At 53.6% G+C, this 25,502-nt stretch overlaps 4 protein-coding genes across 5 annotated transcripts in view; 1 reads left to right on the forward strand and 3 right to left on the reverse strand.

The window, feature by feature from the left end:
• PIEZO1 (piezo type mechanosensitive ion channel component 1) overlaps positions 1 to 1,180 on the reverse strand; it is a 63,878-nt gene extending 62,698 nt beyond the window's left edge. The window contains exon 1 of the mRNA XM_016129452.2: positions 823 to 1,180. Within this exon, the coding sequence (XP_015984938.2) occupies positions 823 to 886 (64 nt within the window). The 5' untranslated portion in view covers positions 887 to 1,180. The remainder of the gene's footprint in view (positions 1 to 822) is intronic.
• A 12,801-nt stretch (positions 1,181 to 13,981) lies between these two features.
• Positions 13,982 to 18,661, forward strand: CDT1 (chromatin licensing and DNA replication factor 1). The gene is made up of 10 exons (XM_016129503.2): positions 13,982 to 14,294; positions 14,821 to 14,946; positions 15,023 to 15,177; positions 15,719 to 15,916; positions 16,002 to 16,147; positions 16,313 to 16,413; positions 16,911 to 17,099; positions 17,378 to 17,518; positions 17,591 to 17,792; positions 18,272 to 18,661. The coding sequence occupies exons 1-10, from the start codon at positions 14,049 to 14,051 to the stop codon at positions 18,430 to 18,432; spliced, it is 1,665 nt and encodes a 554-aa protein (XP_015984989.2). The 5' UTR covers positions 13,982 to 14,048; the 3' UTR covers positions 18,433 to 18,661.
• Positions 18,662 to 19,344: 683 nt separating this feature from the next.
• APRT (adenine phosphoribosyltransferase) lies at positions 19,345 to 22,173 on the reverse strand. The gene is made up of 5 exons (XM_016129504.2): positions 22,032 to 22,173; positions 21,737 to 21,843; positions 20,533 to 20,666; positions 20,199 to 20,277; positions 19,345 to 19,972 (listed from the first exon to the last, which is right to left on the reverse strand). The coding sequence occupies exons 1-5, from the start codon at positions 22,109 to 22,111 to the stop codon at positions 19,830 to 19,832; spliced, it is 543 nt and encodes a 180-aa protein (XP_015984990.1). The 5' UTR covers positions 22,112 to 22,173; the 3' UTR covers positions 19,345 to 19,829.
• A 363-nt stretch (positions 22,174 to 22,536) lies between these two features.
• Positions 22,537 to 25,502, reverse strand: part of GALNS (galactosamine (N-acetyl)-6-sulfatase) — a 28,754-nt gene continuing 25,788 nt past the window's right edge. For both annotated transcript variants that reach the window (XM_016129482.2, XM_036231548.1), the window contains one exon: positions 22,537 to 23,498. In XM_016129482.2, the coding sequence (XP_015984968.1) occupies positions 23,412 to 23,498 (87 nt within the window). In that variant the 3' untranslated portion in view covers positions 22,537 to 23,411. The remainder of the gene's footprint in view (positions 23,499 to 25,502) is intronic.

Consider the following 25,502-nt stretch of genomic DNA (forward strand, 5'->3'; position numbering starts at 1 on the left):
GAACCACAGGATGTGCTTTCCGGAAGGGGCGACACTGATGCCAGGGCTGGGGACCCTCTGCTTTGATACCAAGGCCTAAGCCTCTTAGGGGGTGTTCCCTATCCCAGCCCAGAACCCAGGTACCGGCCCCTCCCGCAGCACTAGAGATGGAGCAGAGCAAGCCAGGGCACTGGAAAAGGAAGGGAGGAACCAGAACTACTTTTTCCGAAGCATGGGCCTACCCCAGTCCGGCTGGGCGTGGGGACGGGCAGGGAAGGGGTGGGGGCGCCTAGGGCACAGACGTTAGTTCTGCTCTAGAGGCTCCAGATTAAACAGCTCCAGGCAGGAAGCCCGCCTTCTCCCACATTGGTCAGGAAGTCATGATGCAAGTTTGCGCTTTTTTTTTTTTTTTTAAACAAGAAAGAGAAAAAGAGATTCGTGTCCCCCTCACCAGTTCTTCGGCCCGTCCCACAGGGGCAAACAATCCCCTCGCGGCGTCGCTGCGCCCCGGCGCCTGAGCGAGGCACCAGCCGCGCCCTCCAGGGGCACTCGCCGGCCCGCAACATGGGCACTCGGTTACCACCCCTCTGCCACCCCGCCGCCGCCCTCCCAAGCCCATTGCTGGGACCAGGACCCCGCCAAGGCCGCCCGCGCCGCCCCGGCCTCGCGGGCACTCTCATGCTTCTGGAATGCGGGCGCCAAGGGCCGCGCGTCCTGGGAATCTCTGCGCCAGCCCGCGCATGGCCCCCGCCCGGGCTGGCCTCGCTCGCGGTGAGGCCAGGAAGTGGGGAGCGGGACACAGCCGTGTCCCAGCCCAGAGCTCACCGCGCCCGCCCCACTCACCGGCCAAGAGCGCGAAGGGCAGCAGCAGCCAGTAGAGCACGGCGCCGAGCACGTGCGACTCCATGCCCAGGGTGGGGGGCCCGTGGAGTCCGCCCGGGGTCGCTGGGCTGCCTGGGCACTAAGGGACCGCGTGGGACATCCGGGCTTGGCGCGCCATGGCTCTCAGGGAGGGTCCCCGCACGTGCCGCGCGCTGCGGCTAGGACCTCCTCTGGTCGGCAGTGACCCGAGTGCCTCCGCGCTCCTATTCCTCCTCGGTTGGTCCCGGGCCTGCGTCCGTTCTGGGTACAGCCCTGCCCAGCGGCGAGCGCAGCTCGCGGAGACAGAGCAGGGCCGGACGGCGGCTTGGCAGCTCCCTCCCTCCCCGCCCGCGGGCCTTTATAAGCTCAGCCCCTGCCCGCCCGCCCGCCCGCCCTCCGCGGCGTGCCCGCCTCCGCGCTGCCTCGACGGCCAGGCGCGCCTGGCACCCCTGCTATCCCACGCGCTGGCGCACCCCGCCTGCCCTCTTGGCTGGGGCTGGCAATTCGGGACCAAGACCCCTGCCCGGCGTGCGCCCCGAGAAGATACCCACCCCCAATAGCCTTGGCGCTGCCGTTCGGTGTGCGCGTGGTGGGGCGGGGGGGGCAGGGGGAACTTCTCCCCGGGGGACCCGGCTGGAGCACTAAAGAAACGCTCCCTAGGGCCTGGCTTCGCCCGCAGTACTCCACGCGCAACGGCGCCCCGCGTGGCCCGAGCGACTTTCGCTTTGCTACCGCAGACGTGAGGCCACAGCGCCCTCTGGGGACCGTGGATCGGCTCGGGGGGGCCCCAGGTCGGAGGACAAGCCGGGGACCAGGCGCGTGTCGGGTGGGCTGCCCAGCTGTAGGCTACCAGGGGCAGCTTCCAGCCGCACTTGCCTCTGCCACCCGCTCTGCACTAATCACTTTGCCTTAAGACAGCCAGAGCATCTGCGGAAACCTGTTGTCTCCTAGGATGGACAAATCAGGGCCCGAATCTAGGGTGTGCTGGGCACTTCACCCAGGACACCTCAGTCTGGCCTTTGCCACTCTTGAGGTGGCTGGGAAAGGAGAAAAGGGTAAGACCCCGCAGTGTCAGAGGCTGTGCCCAGGATGCAGGTAAGGCTGAGCTCTGTTCAGGCTCCCAACTTGGCTGCACGAGGAAATGAGTGAGGCTGGTGGGTGTGGAGGGGACTAGACAGCCTGTAGCCAGCACTGGCCCACTCCACACCAGCCGACTGATGCCAACCAGAAAACAGGCCCAGACTTTCTGACTCTTCAAAGCCCAAAAAGGTGGACTTTCATGCAGTCTGGTGTTTAAATGCTGGCTTTCTCCATGCTTCTCCTCTGCTCCCTCCTATCTCAGTTCCCAGCTAGAGTCATGTCTGACCCTAAACTTTTTCTAGACCATCTGAGACTTGTATCCTTGGGGTTCCTCCCAAAGGTCACAGCCCAAAAAAGGCTGGGGACATGGGGTCCATCTGATTGGGAGTCCCAGGACTCATCTGCACATGTGCCTGTTCTAGCCTCTAGCAGAGATGGCTGGAGCCACCCTCATGAAAAAGCACGGATCTGGCCATCTTGGGTCGCCCCTTGGCAGGGGTTGGGGCCAGGATCTCCAAGTAGAATCAGCATTAACAGAGTAGACCAGAAGGAAAGCCCACATCGGCTCCACAGGCCGTTGGCTTTATGATCTCAGAATGCTATACCCACTCTCTTTGCCTTGAGAATATCTACAAGATGGGGTGGTTGCCCCAAGCCTTGGAATTGTGAAGATTTAAGAGGAGACCATGTTAAAGTAGTAACTTGCACCCAGTGAGGGTCACCATTTGTCCTCTTGTCTATCCTGTATTATTGTTCCTAGCGTGCAGACAGCAGAGAGGAGGGAAGGAAATGAAAGAGAAAGGCTTGCCGGAATGCCAGCAGAACAGACACTGCATCCAGCCTAGGGCTTCTCTCACTCCCTCCTCTGCCTAGACTGCCCTTGGGGTGAACGTGGGGGCCGCTAGGGGGCTCCCCTCTCAGGACACTGATGCTCACTAGCACAGGGCCTTGAAGGGATATAAGACAATCTTGTTTGCATAAAAGTTTTAAATGCAAAACCAAAAATGCTTAAAAACCACTCCTTGAAGCTAAGTCCTACAGCTGAGGCTGCACTTTCTCAAGAGTAAGGTCTTCAGGGGAAGCAGGAGGATGCAGGAATGAGGAGAGAAGAGGAGACAGAGGGGCAGATCCATAGCCTCCAAACCCACTACAGCAGCTTTGGGGACCTGGCTTACAGGGCTTCCCACCTTCTCATCTAGCTTTATGACAGTTACTCCAAAGAAAAGGGGAACCTCAGAACTTCCTTGCAAGTGTGTTCACAAAGGAACAGAACATGGGTCCAAGGATTGCAGTAGCAAAAGACTAGGAAAAAACTATTGGCCCACAGCCTATAGTAAATAAGGTAAATAAGTTACAGTGTATCCTGCACTGGAGTACTGCCCATGGGTTATAGAGAATCAGGCAACTCTCTGTGTATCATATGGAACAATCTCTAAGATACAATATTACATCTGGGAAAATGCAGCAGGGTAAAGCCCATGCCTGCTGGACACCATCTCTGGGAGGGCACACAGGACAGGTAGGACTGGGACCCCAATATCTGGATAGGAGGGACACTTTTTGGTACTGTCTTGATTTTTTGCTATATATATGTATCACCTATTCATAAAATAAGTTTAAAATGAGCACAATAGGAATAAATTCTCAGAAAAAGAGCTTCTCAACCTGCTCCCTTGCCAGGCAGGGGGCAGCAGAGAGCTTGCCTGTCCAATGGCCCTGGCCAGTCAATAACCCATGTTCTAATCCTTTGTAGGTGAGGACGTTGGGGCTAGGGGAGTAAGCCATTTGCCAAAGGATAAGCCAGGCCACAAGGCCAGCCTTCCTGATTCCCAAGTCCAAAGCCAATTCTGAGGTCTTCCCACACCATTGCTGTTGATTAAAATAGTAATTTAGTCTTGGAGTGCAAGAATGTTCAGGTCCCCTAGGGAACAAGGAAGGACAAGAGTATCATCAGTGGGAGATTATCACTCAGGTTTAACTTTGTCCCCAAGGATAATGTAGTTGTTACTTGTCTACAATTAAAAATCAATTTTAAAAGGAAATGACCCAAGTGTCTAATAACAGATGAATGGATAAACAAAATATAGTCCTCCCATAATGAAATATTATTCAGCCATAAAAAGGAATGAAGCCCTGAAACATACTACAACATGGATGACCCTTAAAAACATGGGCTCAGCAAAAGCAGCTAGTTACAAACAGACAAATATTTTATGATTCAACTAATGGAAAACATCTAGAATAGGCAAATTCACAGAAACCAAAAGGAAATGAGAGGTTCTCAGGGGCTGAGGAAGAGAGGGGGGCTTATTACTTAATGGGACAGAGTTTCTGTTTGGGATGACGACAAAGTTCAGAAAATAGTGGTGGTGGTTACACAACGATGCGAGTGTACTTAATGCCACAGGAATTGTGCACTTAAAATGTTTTAAATAATAAATTTTATATTATGAATTTTTACCACCATAAACAACTAACCTGGGAAAACATACACGTGGTTAAGATGGTTTCGAGCAACCCATACTATGTCTTTCTTCCACCCGGAGCCTCCCCAGGAGCAGCCACATTCTGTTTCTTCTGAATATTGTTTCCTGGACTCCTGGCCAGAGACTTGATGAGCTTTGGGGAGATATATTTTTTATTTCCCCGAATACATTCCCATCGAATTTCCCTGGCCCCCTTTCCTGGAAACAAAAAAACAGGAATTGATCCAGTGGAGAATTAGCACACATCCTAATCCCATCCATCACTGGATCCCAGGAGTCTCCTAAGGAACCCATCCCGTAGAGCTGGCCTTGAGTAACGGTCCTCTCCCATCCAACTGCCCACCTGGAATCAGCCTGGTGACCCCACTTCCTTGCTGCCCTCGGACCCAGCATTTGGTTATGTCTGCTCAAGATATGACTGGACCAGAGTCACCAGTTGTGCCTGGTTCCACCCCATGGCTCCAAGTCAGGTCTGGAACCAGCCATCCTGGTGGGCCCAGATGCTAGTGTTAATGAGTCAGTCAACAACGCCAGAGGAGGACAGTGAGCACCCAGCAAGACTTGAGAATGGGCAGGCCTTTGATGGGGCTCCACCTCAAGGGACACTGCACCCCCAGGGCTGACATGGCATCTGCAAATAGAAGAGCCACCTAGCCGTCTAGAATGGGCGTGACGTCAGTGTCTTTATCAGATGCCATTGCAGAGGGCTGACCACTAATAGTGGCTGCAAAGCAACCAGCTCAATGTGGCAGTAGAAAACAGTCACACGGACCCCAGACCCTCATGGTGCCCCTCTCTTGTACTCTTCTGCTCCACCTTCTGCCCGGAGCTCTGTGACCCGAGACCCTGACTATACCCATACATGCACAATGCAGAAGGGGAGCGAAGTTGACCCTTGATTCATGGGAGCCAGTGGATAAACTCTTTTCCTTTCTCTCCTGAAAAGCCCTGAAATGTGATCTACTCAGCTTTTAAGGGGAGAGTCGTGTGAGCCATCAGCTGCGAGCTGAGACAAGTCTTGTGCTGGCTCTCAGCCTGCCTCGTTCCCCCAGCCCCTGATGAGCTCCATGCAGCGCTGCCCTAGGGAAATCCTACACCAGGCCTTGCATGGGACTCTCTTCTGGGGTGGAGAGGGTCCCCCACCAAGAACACACATGTGTGTGATTTTCAGGGCAGTACCAATTGCAGTTGGTTTGAGGATGGGACAGATCCCAAGGCTGGGAGCGCCTGGCCCCACCCCCATACAAGGGCTATGCTCCCGACATACACACGGGGGCTTGGATAGAATCATCCCTACTCACTCACAGGGAGACCCTCTGGGTCCTGTGAGCCTCCCCACCTAATTTACTGGCCTTGGCATTGAGTTGGTCTTTAATTTATGTGGCAGTTGAAGTAATCTATGCAAAAGAGTGAAAAGTGCTTGCAAGCTGATTGGCCCCCTTAAAACCTCAGCATTGTAGCTGTGGGACCTAACTGTCCACATGAGGTTTACAGGACAAGTGTCCTGGTCCTGTTACAGAGAAAAGAAAAAAAAAAAAAAAAAGCCCAGGGTCAGTCATTATTTGAACTGGCCTTTACAATGAAAGGCTAGACCAAGGGCATAGCTGAATGGTGTTATCTACAAAGGTCATGTCCTTCATTCTTCCTCCTGTGCACCCAGCACCTGGATGCTCCATGGGCTCAGGAAACACAGGGGAGTTCTGCAAACCCTCTCGCAAACCTCTCAGCACAGTGCTTAACAGTTTGGCAGTTTAACAACTGGCAAGCAAATAACTCCTCCCAGAGTTTTGTCCCTGTTCCCTTCCCACCAGCCTTAAGAGGAAGTTCAAACTTCTTTGTGGTGACTATTCTAATCCAGCTGCCATTAGACCTTCCCCTCCATTCAACTCCCAAAGCCTCAGGGGCTGGCCTTCTTCCTCCTGCACTAAGACACGATGGGCTCTGCCACGTAGTAGTACCTCAGTGAACACTGCTAGATGGACCATTGTCTCCTTTCAAAGTTTGGGCTCCTGATCACTAACCTCCACTCTGCCAAGCCTTGAACTCCTGTGATGCAGGGCACATCTAACCTACAAAGGAAGGGGAGTGGCTGGAGGCAGGGCCTTCAAAGTTGTTAAGCGAGAAACACTTGCAAGCCCCTCAAGAGCGGTCCATGGGCCATGGCAACAGGCGGCGAGGGGTGCCATTAGAAGGACAGATGTCCACCTTTACTACAGGTGGAGGGAAGGACCCCGTGCTTGGCTGGGGCAGTTCTGGTCTTACTCCGGAACAAGACCCTCGGTTTCAGGCTTAGCCTGTGCATTGTTTTTTAAGTTGTTCTTGCAGTTCAGGCATTCTCCCGTGAGTTCTTAACCATGGAGGATGCCTTCCGACGGAGGGGCCACCCCTGTGCTCACTCTATGCGCCACATTGAAGCAGGTGTCAGGACAGGAGGCGCCCCGCAGGGTAATAGGTGACCCAGGATGATCCTGGCGACCACCCGCGGCTGGCACCAGTTGGTCCTGCCTGTTCGTCTCCTTGTGGGATCCGAACTCAGGAACGGGTGGAACCTTCCCGGAAACATCAGTCACCATTCGAGCCCCTTCACGAGCCTCGCTCCACCCTTGCCACGCCCCTTCCGGACGCTAATCCCCGCCCCACCACGTGGGAACTCTTTGTACCGCCGGGACTGGCAAGACCGCGTGACCATCAATCCCGGCTCCACCCTATTATGGACCAAGCTCCGCCCCTGCCTCCCTCCCGCCGCTGCGTGATTGACAGCGCCAGGCCACGACACAGGCATGCTCTGGCGGATCTGAGTTGATTTGCGGGCTGAGGCTGGGGGCTTGGGGTCTTTCCTCGGGTTACCAAGGTTGACTGCCTGCGGGTCCAGGGCCCTCGCATTAGTTTTCACGTGTGGCTGGCCGCCTGGTCGTGGGCGCCCGTGGGTGGAAGGGACCTCCTCGGTTGTCAGATGCGCTGGCAGTCTGCAAGGCCAGCTCTAACCCTGCAGAAGGGGCAGGACCGCTGGAAACTGGGCTTGCACTTGCATTTACTCTTAATTAATTTTAAACACTCTATGCAGTTATTGGAAAACTTTAACAGCTATTTACAACAACTTGGGCCTGTGAATCCAGTTTTCCAACTGTGAATTCCATGAAATCTAAATAAAGACCAAGTATTTCCATGAACATGTAGCATACTCCAAATTGAGATTTACTGTAAGTGTAAAATACACACTACACTACACTTATATGATTAGTGTTAGTGATAGTACTTGATGATTATGATGGCGGTGGTGACAAAAAGAATGTGAAATAGCTTATTAATAAAGTTTACATTGATTACCTGTTAAAATAACACTTTGGATATAATGGGTAAAATAAAAAAAGATTTAATATTAATGTCTCCTGATCCTTTTTACTGTCTTAATGTAGCTATTAGAAAATTTAGAATTACACTTGTGGCTCCCACTCTATTGGACAGTGCTGCTCTGGGCACCCACATATGGATCAAGACAGTGCACCCTCTCCCACCCTGATACTCTCAGAAATCAAGTGTGTGGTGTTGGTATTTGTCAGTAACGTGTGAGTTAGAGGTTTAGTTCACTTTCCCAGGACTCTCACACCAGCCCTGCTGAAAGCAGGTTCTGTTGAGGGCCCCTGATATGAATGAAAAAGCCGATGCTTAGGGGGAGGAGAGGAGACCTCCAGGGTCACTCAGTCCATGGGCAGCTGCAGCTGCAGCTTGTCCATCCTCTCACTTTATCCCTTCTGTAATGGATTCCAAAGCTGTCTGGTGGATAGTGAGCCAAGTGCACATTGATCCTGGCCTGAGACCCAAATGCCTTCAGTGAAGATCAAAGCTGCCTCCAGACTTGGCCAAGGACTTCACATCACAAGCCAAGACCATAAAAAGTTCCCTCATGGCTGTAGGTGACAGGCTCTCTGTAGGGCCTGGGGGGATCCCCAAAAGCCTGAATTCCACCATTAACTCTGGTTCCCATCTGGTCTCTTGGGGAAGGAAAAGAGGCCAATTGACAGGAAGAAGTGGGGGTGAAAAATGGCTCCCTGGTGCACCAGCTCTGTGCCTTACAAGTCGCAGCTTGTACTCACAAATGGGGGACCACTTGTTGGTTCACTTTGAGGGTGAGACAGAGAAGGCATTCTAATCACAGGGAACAGGGCCTACAAAAAGCACACCTCAAAAGAGGCCGACTATTATTATTTTGTGAAATTGCTTTGAAAATTCTAAGGCACTGCATACCCCTGGGTGGCTGCTGTTATATGCAAATGACACCAGGATAGAGGGCAGTTGAGGAGCAGCCATTCATGCCATGCTTGTTTGAGGTGGCAGACTGGCAAAAGCAGGCCCCAGGGGGTGGGATGGGTTCTGGGATTTTGGGAAGGTCAGACATGGCTGTGGTCCAAACTCAGAACCTACTGCAACTCTTCTCATTTTATAGAATGTGGTTAAAATGATGATCGTGAGGATGGAACGACAATGGTGATGATGATGGTAAAGGGGATGGTGATAATAATTAATATAGTGGTCATGGTGGTGATAGTGGTTATGATGATAGTGATGGTGATTACAGTGATGATGACAAGCTTCATCTATTTTCACTGGTTGTAGTCTCAGAATTGTTCTAGGCACTTTATTCACATTTAATCTTCATAAGTTCCTCATAAACCGAGTATTATCATTATCGACCCTTGTTGTAGATCAGATGACTGAGGCTCAGAGGTAGAGCCATCTGTGCAGTCACACAGCCAGATTCTACTTGGGCAGTTTGACTGCAGGTCCTGGATTTTACCCATACTTCTCGCCTCATTACAAGTCGAAGGTCTAAAATTCAGACCCCAGCTCTGCTCCATGGGCCATATACTCCTAAAAATTCCCGAGGACCCCTAAGGCCTTCTGTTGATGTGTGTTATATCTATCAGTATTTACCATATGAGAAATTAAAACTAAGGCTTTAAAAAACATTTATGTATTAAGTCATTAAAAATAACAATAAACCTATAACATTTTTTTGTTCTTTTTCAAAGACAAAATTAATGAAAAGACTGGCATTTAAAAAACATTTTTTGTCAGTTTCTTTAATGTCTGGCTTAATAAGGGACCATTGGATTATCAAGCTGCTCCATACCCAGTCTGCTGGGATGAACTGTTCTGGTTAAGTATATTAAGAAAATCTGGCCTACATAGGGAAGTAGCTGGAAAGCGGAGGAATATTTCAATAGCCTCTCCAGATAATTGAGGACTAACAGTCTTCTTTGATAAGTCTATGAAAATAGTTTTGACCTCATGGGTCCACTTTTGAGAACTGTCAACCGTACATATGTGCCTCTGCATTTACACACACACATCTGTGCGTGTAGCAGACACTTATGGTAGCTCACCCCGATCCCCTCTGTATATAATCTGAGGATCACTTTCAGGCAGCTTCCCTCCATGTGAATGGTTTCCTGGGTTCTCTCTGCCTAAAGGTGGAGCAGTGCAGATTAGAGTAGTAGGTGTGAAGGGATGGCTAAGGCCCCTGGGAGCAGCCCTCACCAAGTGAGGACACAGTTGGTCCCAGGTGGAACAATGCTGAGAGTGTTCTACAGTGTTTCCCAGAAGTCCCGAAGTAATGGGGCCACAGTTGTCCTTGGTGGTCACCTTTGGTGGTAACCTGCTCAGAAATGCACCTTGTATGGGTTCTTTCTTTGTCTTACTTCCAAAACCCTTACTTCCTGGAACCATCTCCCAAATAAATGATTTGCCCCCAAATCCTTGAGTCAGGGTCTGCTTCTGGGGGCACACAAATGAAGACTGTGAACTATTTCTGTGTTTATGTCACAATAATGAACCCTCAGTAAATGCTCTCTAAAAGTATAGATTCTCTAATTAAAGGCTGAGCCCAGCTGGGTGGCCACAGGGACATGGTGAAGAGCAACTGCAGATATCCAGGTGAGCGAGGACCCTGGCTGGGACCAGGGTGCAGAGACAGACAGAGAAGCACCAGATTCCCTAGGTCTTTAAGGCACAGCTGAACACTGATGCAAGGCTGAGGAATTCTGCAGGAAAAGCAAACTAGAGACCACGACAATCCTTGAGGGCAATCTCTGGGTCAACACTTTAGGTCATCCTACAACTACTGAATGCCAACTATATGCCAGACCCAGACAGGCCCCGCTGGCAAAGACATCAAGCTGCCAGGCCTTTCAGGGAGCTGGTGGGGGAAAGAGCCAAGCTGCTCCAATCTCACATGAGGATCACCTGAGTAGGCAGATGGGCTCTGGCTCAGCCCAGAGAGACAGCCCAGCCAGGTGGGGCTTGGGTTTGAGTGTCAGCTCTGCCACTTGCAGGTCATGTGACCTGAAGCAAGTAGCTCAATCTTTCTGGTCTCAATTTCCTTATCCATGAAATGGGCATATTTGTAGCACCTGTGTCCTAGGTGGCTGTGTGAATCAGACATGTCAATACATGTAAAGTTCTCAGGACTGTACCTGGCACATGGGGGCCTTTCACACTTTGGCAGTTAACATTCAGTGCTTGAATCCCTTCTCCTGGGGGAGCTTCCTCACTACCTCACCTCCAGACAGCTCTTCTTACAATGTGACCAGGACCTTGCTCCATAAAGGGCAGAGCCTCCGTCTCCTTCCCTGGAGCTTGGGCAGACCTTTGCAACTCCTTCAACCTACAGGAGGGGCAGGACTTCTAAGGCTCAGCTATTAAAGGGGATATGTCCTGCATGCTCTCTTGTCTCACCCAAGATACCCAAGGGTGCCATGTTGGAGACAAGGAGAGACCCATGGAGGGAGAGAGAGGAGGCCCACACAGTCTCCACTTTTTTAGCTCTAGGTGCTGGATTATTCTTATGTGCCACACATGTGAGGGAGGGAGCTTTCCAGGCATCCCTAGCCCAATACCATCTGACCCCAGCAACTTAAGATCTTGAGTCAGAACCACCTGGCTGAGCCTCTCCTGAGTTTCTGACCCACAGAAACCATGAGATAACACATGATTATTTTAAGCTGCTAAGTTTGGGATAATTTGTTATGCAGCAGTAGAGAACTAGTGCACCTTTTTGGGGCCACAGACATTCAACACATATTTGAATGCTTGCTAGGTAGGTGACAGGAATGAGTTATATCAAGGAAGAGCCCTGATTCTTCATTCACTGGTTTATTTTCTACTATGTGTTCAGCATTATAGAATAAAGTCATACTCCTCTCTGTTTCTGAGACACACATGGTAGAAGTTAGCAGCTCTACTCCATCTTACTTCTTGCTCTTGCAATCAGAAGACAGGCTATTCTAGCTCCAGTCTCTGGTTCCAGGAGAGGATCTAATTGGCTAGCTGTGTGCCTCTTGTCCAATCAGCAGTGACTATGAAGCAGGGGCTACATAGTGTGGATTCTATTATTGGCAGGCAGCAATTTTCTGAGGTGCCATCCCCAAAATGCCCACTCCCTAGGAATGACACTAAAAATGTGTAACAGTGACCAAACCAGACCCTATGCCAGGGTGTGGACACTGGCCATAGCACTGGAGAAGGTTCCGAGGCCCCTGCTGTGCTGCATGCTCCCTTCTTGCTGGCTGGTTGTGAGGGGTGAATGCAGAGCACACTGTTAAGTCCCTGGAATACCAAAACTTTTTGCTTGTCATAGCACATGGGGCAGACTCATTTTACATTCACTTTTTGAACTCTACAAAACCCTACTAGATGGTCCTTCTAGGATTCAGCTCATCCCCAGAGCTGTCTGGGACTGTTAGGGCCCACTTCTGCCTCCAGGGTAGTGCCCCAGGGCTAGCCAAAATTATAGCCACGCTGTGCATGACTCTTTCCTTCCCAAGAGTCCCCTTAAAGTGGACCTGATTGCCAGTGTGTGCCTAAGTCACACAGCTGTGTGGTGGCCAGGTGGGAAGGGAGGCCCCCTCCTGAGACAGTTTCCCTGGATATCTCACAACCTCACAACCCTGGGGCCTGCCTCTAGCCCCTTTGCACAGCACTGCAAGGGCACGAGTCCAGCACACCACTCTGTGGTTCCAGGCTGGCCAGTGCGCAGGTGGGCAGGCTGCACCCTGCCCATCAATTTATCTATAGAGAGCAGGGGCTGGGTCAAACTGCCAGCAGCCAGATACTGACAAGTCACTTGTGGTTAGGTCCAGCTGCCTCTACCTTTCCTGGAGCAGATGTTTCTTTATTTTCTAAATGTGGAACAGAGAGTGGGGAACCACCAAGTCACTGGTGGAGAAGAAAGCTCCCTCCTTCCTGATGAGCAGCCATAAACCAAAGGATCATGCTCCCATTACAGTTCTGGAACCCTACAAGCTTTCCCTCTTCAATGCACAGCAGGCTTAAATTTGAAGTGTTCCACTTTGAATCAATTCCTGCCTCTAAACCCCAATTACTGTTTTAAGAAATATATTTTAAGTGGTGGCTCACTATACACATACCAAAAGAAAATTGTACAAAAACGTAACCTTAAAATACTGGCTGCAACCTTCCATGTTGATTTTTGTCCTGCTAGTAACCTGCTACCGACTGTTTAAAAGATATGGGTCTAGTTGTTAACTCTCTTTATACATATGGGACATTCGATGGGTACATCTGTTGCATTAAAACCCAATTTTCTCTTGCCATTTTGCAAGCATCAGTGGCATCACCCAACTGACATTTTTAAAATAGGCACAGTTTGCGCTTTTTACAGAAAACTCGGGAGTGTAAAGCCCCTCTCTCAGCCCTCACCCCTCCCAAAGACAATCTTTGTAATTTTTCAACCCAGACCTGTAGACACACTTCAGGACTGGAGGAACGGCATTTTTCTGTGCTGGGAATTCCACTAGCATTGGGCCTTGCTTATCTGGCATCAGAGTCTCGTTTCCAGAAAACCTAAGCTTTAAGTTTTAAGAACTAACACTTCTTTTCAACTCAGCCATTTTGAAAGCAACTTTTTTTTAATAGCCTGATTGAGATATTCACATATCAAAAAGTTCACCCTTCAGTGGTTTTAGTATGTTTCTCTAATACCAGAACATTTTTCTTTCTGAGGTGTGTACTTCCCACACTTCACTCCCCAGCTGGGGGACTTTGGACAAATAACCCACGCCCTGGGGTTTCCGCATCTGTATCATGGGGCGCCGAGGCCCCAGGTTGTGCTAAGTTCGCGCGGAGGCCAGGACACAGCGGCCAGGTCTCCTCAAGTGCACAGCCGGGTCACACGCACGGCCCCTGCACCTAGGCAGCGGCCCCGCGCAGCGCCATGTTACTGTTTCATTACACTGATTAAATTTAAGCTGGAAGTAGCGTGGTATTTTTCTGTTAAACACACTATATCGTTTTCCCGGACTGCCCTAGCTTGTTGTTTTCCCGGAGCCGCGCGGTTCAGCGCAGATCCCACGGGGACACACAACAAAGTGGCCGAAGATACCCAACAACTACCAAGAGCGCCGCACTGTGGCACAGCCTGAGAACCCCTGACGCGCGCACGCGCCTGGGCGCGTCCATGTCTCTTCCCTTCCACCCCCGTCCTGGGCCGGTGGTTGTGCCGTCGGGGGCGGAGCCGTCGGGGGCGGAGCCTCGTGTGGCGCGAAAATCGGCGCGAAGCGCGGCACCACTTCCGTCCGCGGCTCGGCTCCGGCTGCTGCTTGGGTTCTTGCTCTCCGCCTCGCCATGGCGCAGTGCCGTGTCACCGACTTCTTTGCGCGCCGCCGTCCCAGACCCCGCGCCGCGTCGTCGTGGGCCAAGCGGACTTGGAGAACCCCGAGCCCTGCCAAGCTGGAGCCCAGCGCCCCAGCCCCCACCAAGGGCGGCAGCCGCAAGCGCGCCCGTCCGTCAGCCGAGCCCGCGCGCGCGGAGCTCACGCGCGGCGAGCCCGCGCCACCTGCACGCAGGAAGCTGAGGTTGCCGGTCGATGCGGTGAGGGCGCGGGGTAGTAGGGGCCTTGCGGAGGAGAGGGGAAACTGAGGCGGGACGGTGGTCAGGCCGGGGAGGGGCTTCTGCAGAGACACGCCCCAAACGGAGGGCACAGACCAAGGGGTTGGATGCAGAGGGTAAATTAAGGCCCCAAGTGGGAGTCCTGAACTGTGGCTTGAGAGGAGAGAGCTGCCAGGTCGGTGTCCTATGACTAGGGTAAGGACTCAACTTGGAAAGGACTTGAAGTGAGGGGAAGGCGCTTTGAATAGGGGAGCCTGCGGATCTGACTGATGTGGGAGGGCCAGAGCTGGGAGGGCTGGTAATGCCAGGCCTGTCTGCAGGGCTAGGTTAAGGGTCAGACTCGGTTAACCATCCTGAGAAGAACAAACATGTGGGTGGGCCAGGCCCCTCCATTAAGGGGGCTGCCCCTCAAGAGGTTGGACTGAGGAAAGCAGAAAATCCTTTTTCTGCAGAGCCAGTGCACTTAAGGGTTTTGTCATTTGTTCATTTTTGGGGTCCTTTACTCCAGGTAAAGGACCTGGCTCCTCGCTCCCCAGCTGCCCCTGGCTCCCCAGAGCACCCTTCTCCCAGCAAGAAGACAAAGAAGGCCACCTCAGGAGGCCAGCTGCCCAACCTGGCACCCCAGGAAGACAAGGTGAGGAGGCTGAACCAAGGGTGGGAGAGGGAGGCATGGGGGCGATTGGCCAACTGACAGCACCCTGTGTCCACAGGTCCCCTCTAAGGCCACCTTCTCGGAGCTCAAGTTGTGCCTCCAACGAGCCCGGGAGCTAGGGGCACGGGTCCAGGAGCTGAGGACAAGTGCCCAGCAGAAGGATGCTGGGGAACCCAGTGCACCAGAGGCCAAGGAGCACCCAGCAGGGCCATGGTGAGTGCCTGGTGGGTGGCCTGGTGGGGGCAAGGCTGAGTAGAGGGCTGGGGCTGCTTTAGGGAGCCAGTGCAGTCGGTAGGGTACTCAGATTTCAGCACTGCTGCTCATTAGCCCTGCACGCTTCTCCATCTGTAAGAGGGCACCAATTCCTGCCTCAGTGGGCCCTTTTGAATTTCAAATGACATCGACAGTTAGTGGTTATTGGGTGTTTGCTTCTTGCTGTGTCTGTTCTCTCCAGATCCTGTAGTCATCATGTGCCTCTTAGAAATAAACCAGGGCTGGAGGTGGCCAGGGACCTCCCTCGGTGACTAAGGATGTGGCAGAACTGGGTTTGAAGCTACACTTTTCTGTCTCCATCCCTGATAGTGCTTGTGATGCGGAGGTGGGCACACAGGGAATTTGTAAACTGGAATGTAGTGTGTGGTGGTGGCAGTTTTTCAAACCCCACCTTTGGGGTATCCCTGGCCACTTTGCTGTTAACTACTGGAGGGGGTGTAGGTCTGGTGCTTCTCTCAAGGCCTGGCTCTCTCCCTGGCAGTGGCGAGAAGGCTCCCGCCTACCAGCGCTTCCATGCCCTGGCCCAGCCGGGGCTCCCTGGCCTTGTGCTACCCTACAAGTACCAGGTGTTGGCTGAGATGTTCCGCAGCATGGACACCATCGTGGGCATGCTCTACAACCGGTCAGAGACTGTAACCTTCGCCAAGGTCAAGCAGGGTGTCCAAGACATGATGCGCAAGTGAGCAGGGCCCTTGGAGGGTGGGGGCCTTGTCCTGCCTATGTGCCCTGCCTGGCTTTCTTACCATGGCACCCTCATTCTGTAGGCGCTTTGAGGAGCGCAATGTGGGCCAGATCAAAACTGTGTATCCCACCTCCTACCGCTTCCGCCAGGAGCGTAATGTCCCCACCTTCAAGGATGGATTCAAGAAGTCCGATTACCAGCTCACCATTGAGCCACTGTTGGACCAGGGTGAGTGTGCTGTGGTCGAATCACTCATCTCTGAGCCTCGGTTTCCACATCTTTGGCACTGTGTGGTTTTGAGCTTGGGTGCAAGGTATCTAAGAACTGTGGGTGTGGGGCTGGGTGACTGGGTGGGCCTGGTCCAGGAGGCTCAGCCCTAAACTCTTCCCACAGAGGTTGGCAACATGGTCCCCCAGCTCACAGCCTCTCGACTCCTGCAGCGGCGGCAGGTCTTCAGCCAGAATCTGGTGGAGCGTGTCCGAGAGCACCACAGGGTGAGCTAGCCAACCCCAAGATTACCAGCTCAGTCTTTGTTGTAGGAAGTGTCTCCCCTGTGGTGGGCCCTGAGCTCTGTCCCCTCCTTTAGTGTTTGATCTGTCCTTAGTGTCCCAGCCCCATCATACCCAGCAGGAAATGGGCCTTCTTTTAACTACTCATCGAGGCTGGGCAGTCATCTCATATGGATGGAGTGGGCATGGGCTGGTTGGAGATCCTGGGGAGGTTAGAGATCCTGGCTGTGGATCTCAGCTGAGGGAGGTTCTGCCTTGAATAGAGAAGTGAAGAGCTCAGTACTATAGCCTCGGGCCTTGGGAGGCTTGTGATGACTTCAGTGGGTGCTCTACTCTGCCCTCAACCCAGCTGAGTACCTGGGGACCCAGAGAGATGAAGGAGCTTGCCTGTGGGTGCCTAGCTGGTATGGAAACCTGGACAGCCCTGCCCCACCTCCAGACAGGTGTGCCCTTGGTCATCTGGTATCCCCTTTCTTGGACAGGCCTTCCTGGCCTCCCTGAACCCCCCCATGGTGGTGCCTGAGGACCAGCTGACACGCTGGCACCCTCGCTTCAAAGTGGATGAAGTGCCTGACATTGAGCCTGCTGAGCTACCCCAGCCACCCACCACAGAGAAGGTGGCCACTGCCCAGGAGGTGCTGGCCCAAGCCCGCAGCCTGATGTCGCCTAGGGTGAGGATGGCCCTGGTTTCCCAGGGTGGGGCAACCTGACTTCTGCATGCTCCGCCACAGGCATCAGGGGTGGTGGGATGTGCCCTCCCCATGTTCAGAGCTCCTCCTATTGGCAGGCTCTGCCTTAGGGTGCCCAGCACAGGCCCCTGATGTACTGCAGTGAACTTGGGGTGGACACAGCCTCCTGGGCAGGGGGTCCATGCAGATGGGGTGTGAAGGGCCTCCCCTGTGACTGGGCCAGGGGAGGCTTCTGACCTCTCCCCTCTGACCTGTGCCAGATGGAGAAGGCCCTGAGTGACCTGGCATTGCGTACAGCCAAGCCCAGCAGCCCTGGGTCCCCTAGCCCTGAGCTGCCAGCTACCCCCCCGGCCACTCCACCTGCCCCCCTGAAGGGGGTGTCCCAGGACCTGCTGGAGCGGGTGAGTGTTTGGGGTCACTGGGGATGGGGGATAGGCCAGCCATCCACTGACTGGTCCCCTTACCCAACTCAGATCCGGGCCAAGGAGGCGCAGAAGCAGCTGGCACAGATGACACGGCGCCCAGAGCAGGAACAGCGGCTGCAGCGGCTCGAGCGGCTGCCTGAGCTAGCACGGGTGCTACGTAGTATCTTCGTGTCTGAGCGCAAGTTGGCACTCACCATGGAGGTGGCCTGCACCAGGATGGTGGACAGCTACCACACAGCCATGAGCTCAGGTCCGTGTAGGAACACCTCCTATGTTGCGCAGTCAGATGAGGGTGGGCACCATGAATTTGCACTGTTCCCACATATGCATTGAGCACCTGCTGTGTGTACTGGGTTGGCAGTGTCCTTGAGGTGACTTCCCAATCCTCCATTTAGCCCCTTCACCCCTGTGGCCTTTTGAGGCTATCTCCAGCTTCACAAACTCAGCCTTTGCCCTTGCAGTTCCTCAGAGAACACCTCTGCTGTGTGGTCATGTGACAGGCTCAGTGGGAGGGCTACCTCCTTGGGAAGGCTGTGCAGTTACTGCCCTGGTTCCAGTCTTTCAGTCTTATTACTGTTTACTCCTTTGTTTCTGGGGGCACAGACAGATCCAGCATAGAGGAAGGGCTGGCACTATGGAAGGCCAGTTGACAGGGTCCTGAGGTGGGAGCATAGACCGAGAAAGTTTAGGGGGTCAGGATCCCTGCCTCATGTGCCCCTCTCTTTGCAGGGGAGATGGAGAAGCACGTGCAGCTCCTTTCTGAGCTGCTGCCTGACTGGCTCAGCCTCCACCACATCCGTACTGAGACCTATGTTAAGCTGGACAAGGCTGCCGACCTGGCGGTTGTCACTGCGCGGCTGGCCTTCCTTGCCCGTGCTGAAGCACTCTGAGCCTGATGCTGTGTATCACAAATGTTGGCTCAAGGCCCCAGCCTGGCCCACTGTGCCTGTCTTATTTATTCCTTTATGAATATGATGCACTTTTCTCTCCTTTTCTTGAGTACCCATGAGGGCCAGAGGCTGGGCTGGGTTCTGGCTGCGTGGCCTGGGGGACTCTGGCCAGTGTGGGTGGTATGCCCACCTTGTACAGTGTATTATCATTAAACTGGTTTCTCTTGGCTTTTTCTTTGCTGCATTGGGGTTTCAGGAATGTGGGGTGTGTGTGTTGGAGGATAGCTTTGCTGTCACAGGTCTGAATTATTGGCAAAATAATAGCCCCTCCCCAGATGCCAACATAGGGATCTTGAGATGCAAGCTTATCCTGGGTTACCTGGGTGAACCCACTGTCATCACAGGGCCCTTATAAGAGGGAGGCAGGAGCAGAGACAAGAGTGGTACACCACTGGCTTTGAAGATGGAGGGTGGGGCAGTGTGCCAAGGAATGTGGGTAGCTTTTAGAAACTGAGAAGGTTATAGGACAGATTTTCCCTGGAGCCTCCAGAAGTAACCAGCCCTGTCTATAACATTTTTTAAGTTTGTCCTCTATGGATTCAACTGCCCAATCAAAAATTCAAAGGAAAAAAAAGTTGCTGACTTATACTATGTAGTTAGGCTTAAGATGGTTGCTCTGTACTGAACATATGTGGACCTGTCATTATTCCCTAAACAATACAGTATAACAACTATTCACATAGCACTTATCATTGTGTTAGGTAAGTGCATAGGTTATGTATACACACTACCAATTACATAAGGGACTTGAGCATCCTATTTTGGTATTGGGGGGGAGGTACTGGAATAAATCCCCTCCCTTGCCCCATGGATACTGAGGTGAGGGATGACTGTACTTCTAATCTCTAACTGATAAACTTGTTTTAAGCCACCAAGTTTGTGTCATTTATGACAGCAGCAATGGGAAACCAATTCGGGCAGCACCTGCTTCCTAAGCAGTCTGTTCCCACAATAGAGAGAACCACAAACTGCTACAAATGCTTTGAAAGTATGCATGTACAACCAACCATGGGGTCCACACATCTGCTCCCCATCCCCTGGCCCTGAGGTCCAGATCCCGCTTTGAACGACTGAAGAAAACACCATTCTAGCAAAATTGATTATTCATGTTTTCATTTCTCTGTAAAAGAACTTGAGTAGCCTGGGCTTGGCTTTGCTTTGGGCTATTAGCTTTAGGCTTTTGTACCTCCAGAACCTGCAGGGAAGGGTCCCAGGTGCTGGAAAGTCACTCAACCATAGAAAAGGATTTTTAAAAGTCCAAGTGGGCAGTCAGTGACCCCTGGCAGCCAGTGACTAGGTGGGACTTTTCCAAGTTGGTGTTGGGAAAGGTGCTTAGGTCACTCATACTGCAAGAGGGAAAAAAAGGGCACGGGCCCCAGCTTCTCCCTGCCCTTCAGCGAGGTCAGCTCCACCACGCTCACGCATTCTAGCACCTCCGCACACAGCTGGTCCAGCAGCTTACAGGCTGCACACATGGTTCCTGGGGGTGGTGGTGGGGGGAGCAGAGTGAGACCCCCATGCAGCCTGGGCCACCCAGGGGTTGGGGGCAAAAGGAGTTGGCATTACAACCAGGCTCCCATCTGGCACACAGGGTAAACTAGAGTTGAGGCACTAATTCACTTCTCACACACACATGGTGAGGTACTTTCTTCCACCCTCATCAACTCCCTGGTACCAGGCCCTCTTCACTCAGGGAAGACTCTCACCACCAGTGGCCAGCAGATCGTCCACGATGACCACCTTCTGCCCTGGCTCCAGGGCATCTTTCTGGATTTCCAACTCAGCCTGTGGATGAGAAACAGGCATGTGGTCCAAACCTCTCTGGGAAGGGTCTTGGTGTGGAGCCTGGGAGCTGACAAGGGGCTACCACCTGGGTCCTGGCTTCAACCCACCCCGCTGTTTACAGGCTGTGTGAGCCTGGCCCAGTGTCTCAGGCTCTCTGAGCTCTTGTGTTCATTCCAATCATGTCAGCTCTACTTGACTTCACAACTCTCCCTTTAGGAACGGAGAGTCCATAGCAGCAGCCCTCAGCCCTCTCACCTTCCCGTATTCCAGTGCGTAGGAGATGGACACGGTTGGGCCCGGCAGCTTCCCTTGCTTTCGGATGAGCAGGAAGCCCAAGCCGAGCTCCTGGGCTAGGGAGGGGCCAAACAGAAAGCCTCGAGAGTCTAGGCCTGTTGGTGAGAGCTGGGATGTTTGTGGGGCAGTTGTGTGGTAGCATAGCATGGGGGTACCCACAGGCCAGGGCTGGACAATGACAAGGAGTCACTGCAGTGACATAGGGTGCCTGGCCTTGTTGGCTCCAGCTAAAAGGCCAATGATATCCACTCATTTAGGGAATGTAGACTGAGCACCTATGACATGCAGAGACTGTTGGGTGGCTAGGAGCTGGAGTTAGGGCTAAGTAGCCAGATGGCCTAGGGGAAGTCACTTGACCTCTTCCTAATGCTCAGCTATGTCTCTAACTGGGCTGGTAGTAATGACACACATTCAGCAGACGATCGTCATCTTTAAAGGCAGTGTCTACACCCCAGAAGAGGGAGTGATTGGCTCTCTCTTGCAGTGTTCCATGAGAAGTGTGGTAAGGGAGGGCTTCCAGATTCCGCAGGACACACCAAGTTGAAGAGGAGGAACAATAGTGCTGTGCCCTCACAGCAGCTAGGAGCCATGGGAGAGTCAGGGAGTGGAGCTCTCACTTAGAGACACAAGCCTCAGGGAACTTCCCGATCTCTTATCTTTGGAAGGTCAAAGGCCTGGCACACAGCGGAAGCTCAATACACATTTGTAGAAAGGGAACAAGAAAACATGCCTGCCTAGGGGAGTCTGTCCTCAGCTCCAAGTCCCACAGTTGGTACCCACCCAGCAGAGGCCATTCCCCAGGCAGCTGGAGAGGCCTGCTGCTGCTCTCAAGGGTGCAAGGTATGGGGCAGTGGGCTTATCTTTACAGCCCACGGTAGAGTTATCACCCAAGCACCATGCTGGCAGGTTCCCTGAAGGACCCTCCGACCAAAGCCCCCTCTCAAGTAGAGGTGGGATCGTCCCTCTCTCCTTGGTCTGCCTGACTCAGATGAAAGGAACCCCCACATCCTGGGGTCTGGCCCAAATCCAGTGAATCCTCCCTCCACCTCACGGCTCCCCAGGCAGCTTCCCAGGCAGCTTCCCAGGCGAGGACGTGGAGGCAGGAAGCACTAGCCCTGGAGATCCCGAGGGGCCAGGGCCCCCTTGCCCCGGTCCCTCCACTTGCCCGCGATGTAGTCGATCTTGCCACCATGGGTCTTCTTCAGGTGGTTTGCCAGGAGATTGATGGAGGCGCGGAAGGAGTTGGGATCCTTCAGGAGGGGCGAGATGTCCCTGACGCGCAAGGACAGGGCTGGTGACCAGGAGGTCGGGTCCCCACGTGGGGGCGGCAATCCCCTGGGGCAGAGTCCACGGGTACCCCGACATCCCCACTCAACGTGCGGGACAACGGCCTGGGCCGGCCGGGACCCAAGGCTCAACGGGGCCCTCTGGTTGCCCAGCCCCACGAGGCCTCTCCGCACCTGAATAACACGCCCGGGATGGGGAAGTCTGGATAGGCGCGGATGCGCCGCGCCACGAGCTGCAGCTCCGGGTCCGCCATTGCCGATACCGCGCGTGTCCACTAGCGGGCGGGAGGGCTCGGCGGCTGCGCGCCTGCGCGGGGACCGGCCGCGCGTGAGGGCCGGGACGTCTGCAAGGCGGGAACCTCGGGCGGGGCGCTAGGGGCGGGGCCTGCCGCTCCTTGTAGGACGTCCCGTATGTCATTGAATTTTAGGTACTATTGACTTCGAGACGCCTGGTTATTTCTTGTACCAGGAACAGACGCATCCCTTCCTCGGGGACGTTCGGGCAGGAACGAGGTGCGAGTTAAAGTCGATGGAATATGGTGCCTACGCAGCCTTGCCGGGCTTTCAGGGAAATCCTGAAATCCCGACCCGGCAGGTCCTTGGGGCAGCGTCGGCTGAGAACACCAGGGACAACGTCTCTAAAACAACCTCATTAAAAAAAAAACAAAAAACAAAAAAAACCGCTAAAATGCCCGTTACTTTATTCTAAAACCTGTTCTTCATAATTTACCAATCTTATAGCAATACGGCTTTGGCAAGACGATCACTGCAGATGTGAAAACCCCACTCAAAGGAAGGAGCTCCTCGTGCCTTCACGGAGGTAATCTTGGGGTCCTCGCTTTGTTGTTCAGGCTCTTCTGATTTGGGCCAGTGAAAGGGCTCATCCTCATTCTTTGCCACACCAGATGCCAGGAGTAGGAGGGTGGGCACGATGGCTGTGAGGCGCAGACACACCTCACGGTGTGCTGGGGTTAGGGGTCTAGATCCCTGAAAGGTGGAAAATCGAGGCCGCTGACATCCTTATGTCCCCAGGAAAGTAGTGGCATCAACTGTTCCAGGGAGGCCTTGGCTGTCGAGGATCCCCCTGCACATGGGGTGGTACAGGGAGGTGGTGCTGCGATGGCCCTTCTGTGTAGCACCAGGGCTCAACACAGAGCCTCCTTCACACTGGGGCTGAAGTGCTTGAAGGGACAGGTGGGGGCAGCTGTGGGTCCTGGGATGGAGGCCAGGCCCCAGACAAGGCCAGCCTGAAGGTGATAGTTACTGAGTGGGAAGACAGGTAGGGGTACTGAGACCTGCTGGCAGCAGTTGACAGCCTCACGCTCAAGGCAGCAGGGTCAGGCGACCTAGGAGGAAGGCTGAGGAGTGATTCCAGGGCCAGGAAGTGTAGCCAATGCAGGTCCTGCTGCTGGCTGCAGCTGACATCCCTCTGGTGATGGGTAGGGCAGAGGGCAGGTGGGGCTTTTCCAGTGTGTGGGCCAAGGCCAGACCCTACCCCTAGACACTTGCAGGGCCAGTGGGAGGTCCCGGGCCTGGCCTGAACCTGAGCAGGTGCTAGTGGGGCCAGAAGCACTTTTTGGGGACAGACTCTGGGGGTGTCAGGCACTTCCCCAACTTTTCACAGCCTGGAGGTGTCCAGTTCTGGGAAATGAAAATTCAGAAAGAGAAAACACAATTATTCCAAGCACTTCTGGACTTAGCAGTTTCTACACTCCTGCCCTGCCCTGGCCGCAGTGTGGAAGCTGCCACTGTCTCTACTGTAGCCCAGATGAGGCCAGCATGAGAGACACCCGGGCTCCTCAAGGCTAGTAAGGGGCAAGACGGTAAGGTCTTAGGGTGTGGGTGGCCACAGAGTGGGGCCCGTGCCTGATCCCTGTTATCCAAGGGATCAGTCTGCTAACTGCCCCAACCCCCTGGCCTTGTTCCAAGTAGAGGAAATGCTAGGGCCTGCATATACCCCGCTGTGATAGAGAATGAGCTCCACCGTCCAGAAAGGCTGATTGACTGAGATGTTTCATACAACTCATGATTTCCCACAGAAAGCTCTTTAATTGTTAGGAGCCCTTTCTCCAGGGGAGAGACGGCTTATTTCAATGCAGCCCTTGCCTAGCTGTGCACATTAATGTGGAGCCTCACTTTATGTGGCCATACTTTCCCTGGAAATAGAAAGGGAAATACATGCCCCTAAGAAGGAGCCTTCCTGGTTTTGCTGTGTGCCCCCAGTGCCCAGGGTTGTCCCTGTGCCAGTCAGGAGACTCTGGGGGCACACCTGAGGACAGGACCTCAGAGACTGCATGTTACTGAATCGGAGCATCAATGCTAAGGAAAGCCCTCTCCTGCACTGGCATCTCGTGGCTCCTGTGGTCACGTGGGCCCCGGATGCCCACACTGAGAGGGGCTGGCTACCTGGGTGGGGCCAGGTTTGGATAAGAAAGCTATTCCCAAGCTTTGAGGCAGAGCGGAGAGAGCCACATGTCTATGTCCTTGCAGAACATAGATTCTGGGCCCAGGCTGAGAGTCAGGTTTTGGGGAAGCCAGCATCAGGTGTCCGATACTCAACAGGATAGTCAACTACTGTTCAAGGGCTATAACAGGCTGAACAGGACTGGTCTTTTTATCAGAGAGACCGAAGGACACCACATTGAGTCCTCACATGAGCTGGCCTGGATGTGTAGGGGCCAGGGGCTAGGGGTGAGCTGGACAGCCTAGAAGTGCAGGGGCCCAAGGCTGAGCTAAAGGTGGAAGTGTGGGGAGTCCAGAACCGTGCTGGGGGGAGGCTGGAAGTGAGGGAGCCAGGGCTGAGCTTAGGGGTGTGTGTGATAGAGGGCTCAGAGTGGAAACTTCCCTCCACCTGGGGGTCAGGGGTGTGGAAAAGATGAATGGGGGGGGTCCCTCAGGCTTTTACACACGCACACACCCACACACGCTCACACACACATAAATCCATACACTTCTCCTGCTTGTCTTCAGTTCACTTTCAGTGTTTGCAGGATCCTCCACTTTCATTCCATGGGCAGCCAGGCTTCCACTATTCCCGTGGTGCCCAGGAGATGGCAGCAGCACCCTGGCCAGGTTGGTCACCTCCCTTCCCCTCCCCTGCTGTCAACTAAGACCCTCTTCAGCTCCAGGAAGTTAGGACTTTGCCTGCACCCATAAAGCAGTCGCCAGCAGGAGATGAGAAACATTCTGTTGGGGGTGGGAAGAGCACTGCTTTCACAGAAGGAAAAACAAGGTTTGGAGTGGGGACCAGGGGCTCCTCCCAGGCAGGCTGCTCTCAGGCTCCTGGATCCCGAGAGACCTCAGGGTCTCGACCTTGCTCCACCGCTGAGTCCATAGAGCAGCATGCCAGAATAGCACCCCTCTAAGGGAAGGGGCAGGCCCTGCTCTCCTACTATCTTCCTGTGGTAAGCTCTGGGTGTGGACGACAGTGATAAGCCCACCCCCACCAGCCCCTGTCCAACTCAGCCCCTTCGTCCACTGCCAAGTCACCCATCCTTTAATAATCCTCACCACTAGGAAAATGCTTCTGATATCCTGACTCTGTTTTCCCTGCACAATTTCCTCCCATCATATTCACTCTGCACTCTGACTGCTCCCACAATCACTTCCCTCCTGGGGGCACCCTGGGCTCCATCTGGCCCAGAT

This window comes from Rousettus aegyptiacus, unplaced genomic scaffold (genome assembly GCF_014176215.1).
Source record: "Rousettus aegyptiacus isolate mRouAeg1 unplaced genomic scaffold, mRouAeg1.p scaffold_m13_p_14, whole genome shotgun sequence".
Taxonomy (NCBI): domain Eukaryota; kingdom Metazoa; phylum Chordata; class Mammalia; order Chiroptera; family Pteropodidae; genus Rousettus; species Rousettus aegyptiacus.

What these genes read in the sequence shown, in the direction of transcription:
- CDT1 (XM_016129503.2), top strand. Translation starts at nt 14,049, where the DNA reads ATGGCGCAGTGCCGTGTCACCGACTTCTTTGCGCGCCGCCGTCCCAGA. An exon ending in CCCAGGACCTGCTGGAGCGG is followed by an intron (nt 17,519 to 17,590) that starts GTGAGTGTTTGG and finishes TACCCAACTCAG; the next exon opens with ATCCGGGCCAAGGAGGCGCA. An exon ending in CCACACAGCCATGAGCTCAG is followed by an intron (nt 17,793 to 18,271) that starts GTCCGTGTAGGA and finishes CTCTCTTTGCAG; the next exon opens with GGGAGATGGAGAAGCACGTG.
- APRT (XM_016129504.2), bottom strand. Translation starts at nt 22,111, where the DNA reads ATGGCGGACCCGGAGCTGCAGCTCGTGGCGCGGCGCATCCGCGCCTAT. An exon ending in ACGCACTGGAATACGGGAAG is followed by an intron (nt 20,278 to 20,532) that starts GTGAGAGGGCTG and finishes TCTCATCCACAG; the next exon opens with GCTGAGTTGGAAATCCAGAA. An exon ending in CGATCTGCTGGCCACTGGTG is followed by an intron (nt 19,973 to 20,198) that starts GTGAGAGTCTTC and finishes CACCACCCCCAG; the next exon opens with GAACCATGTGTGCAGCCTGT.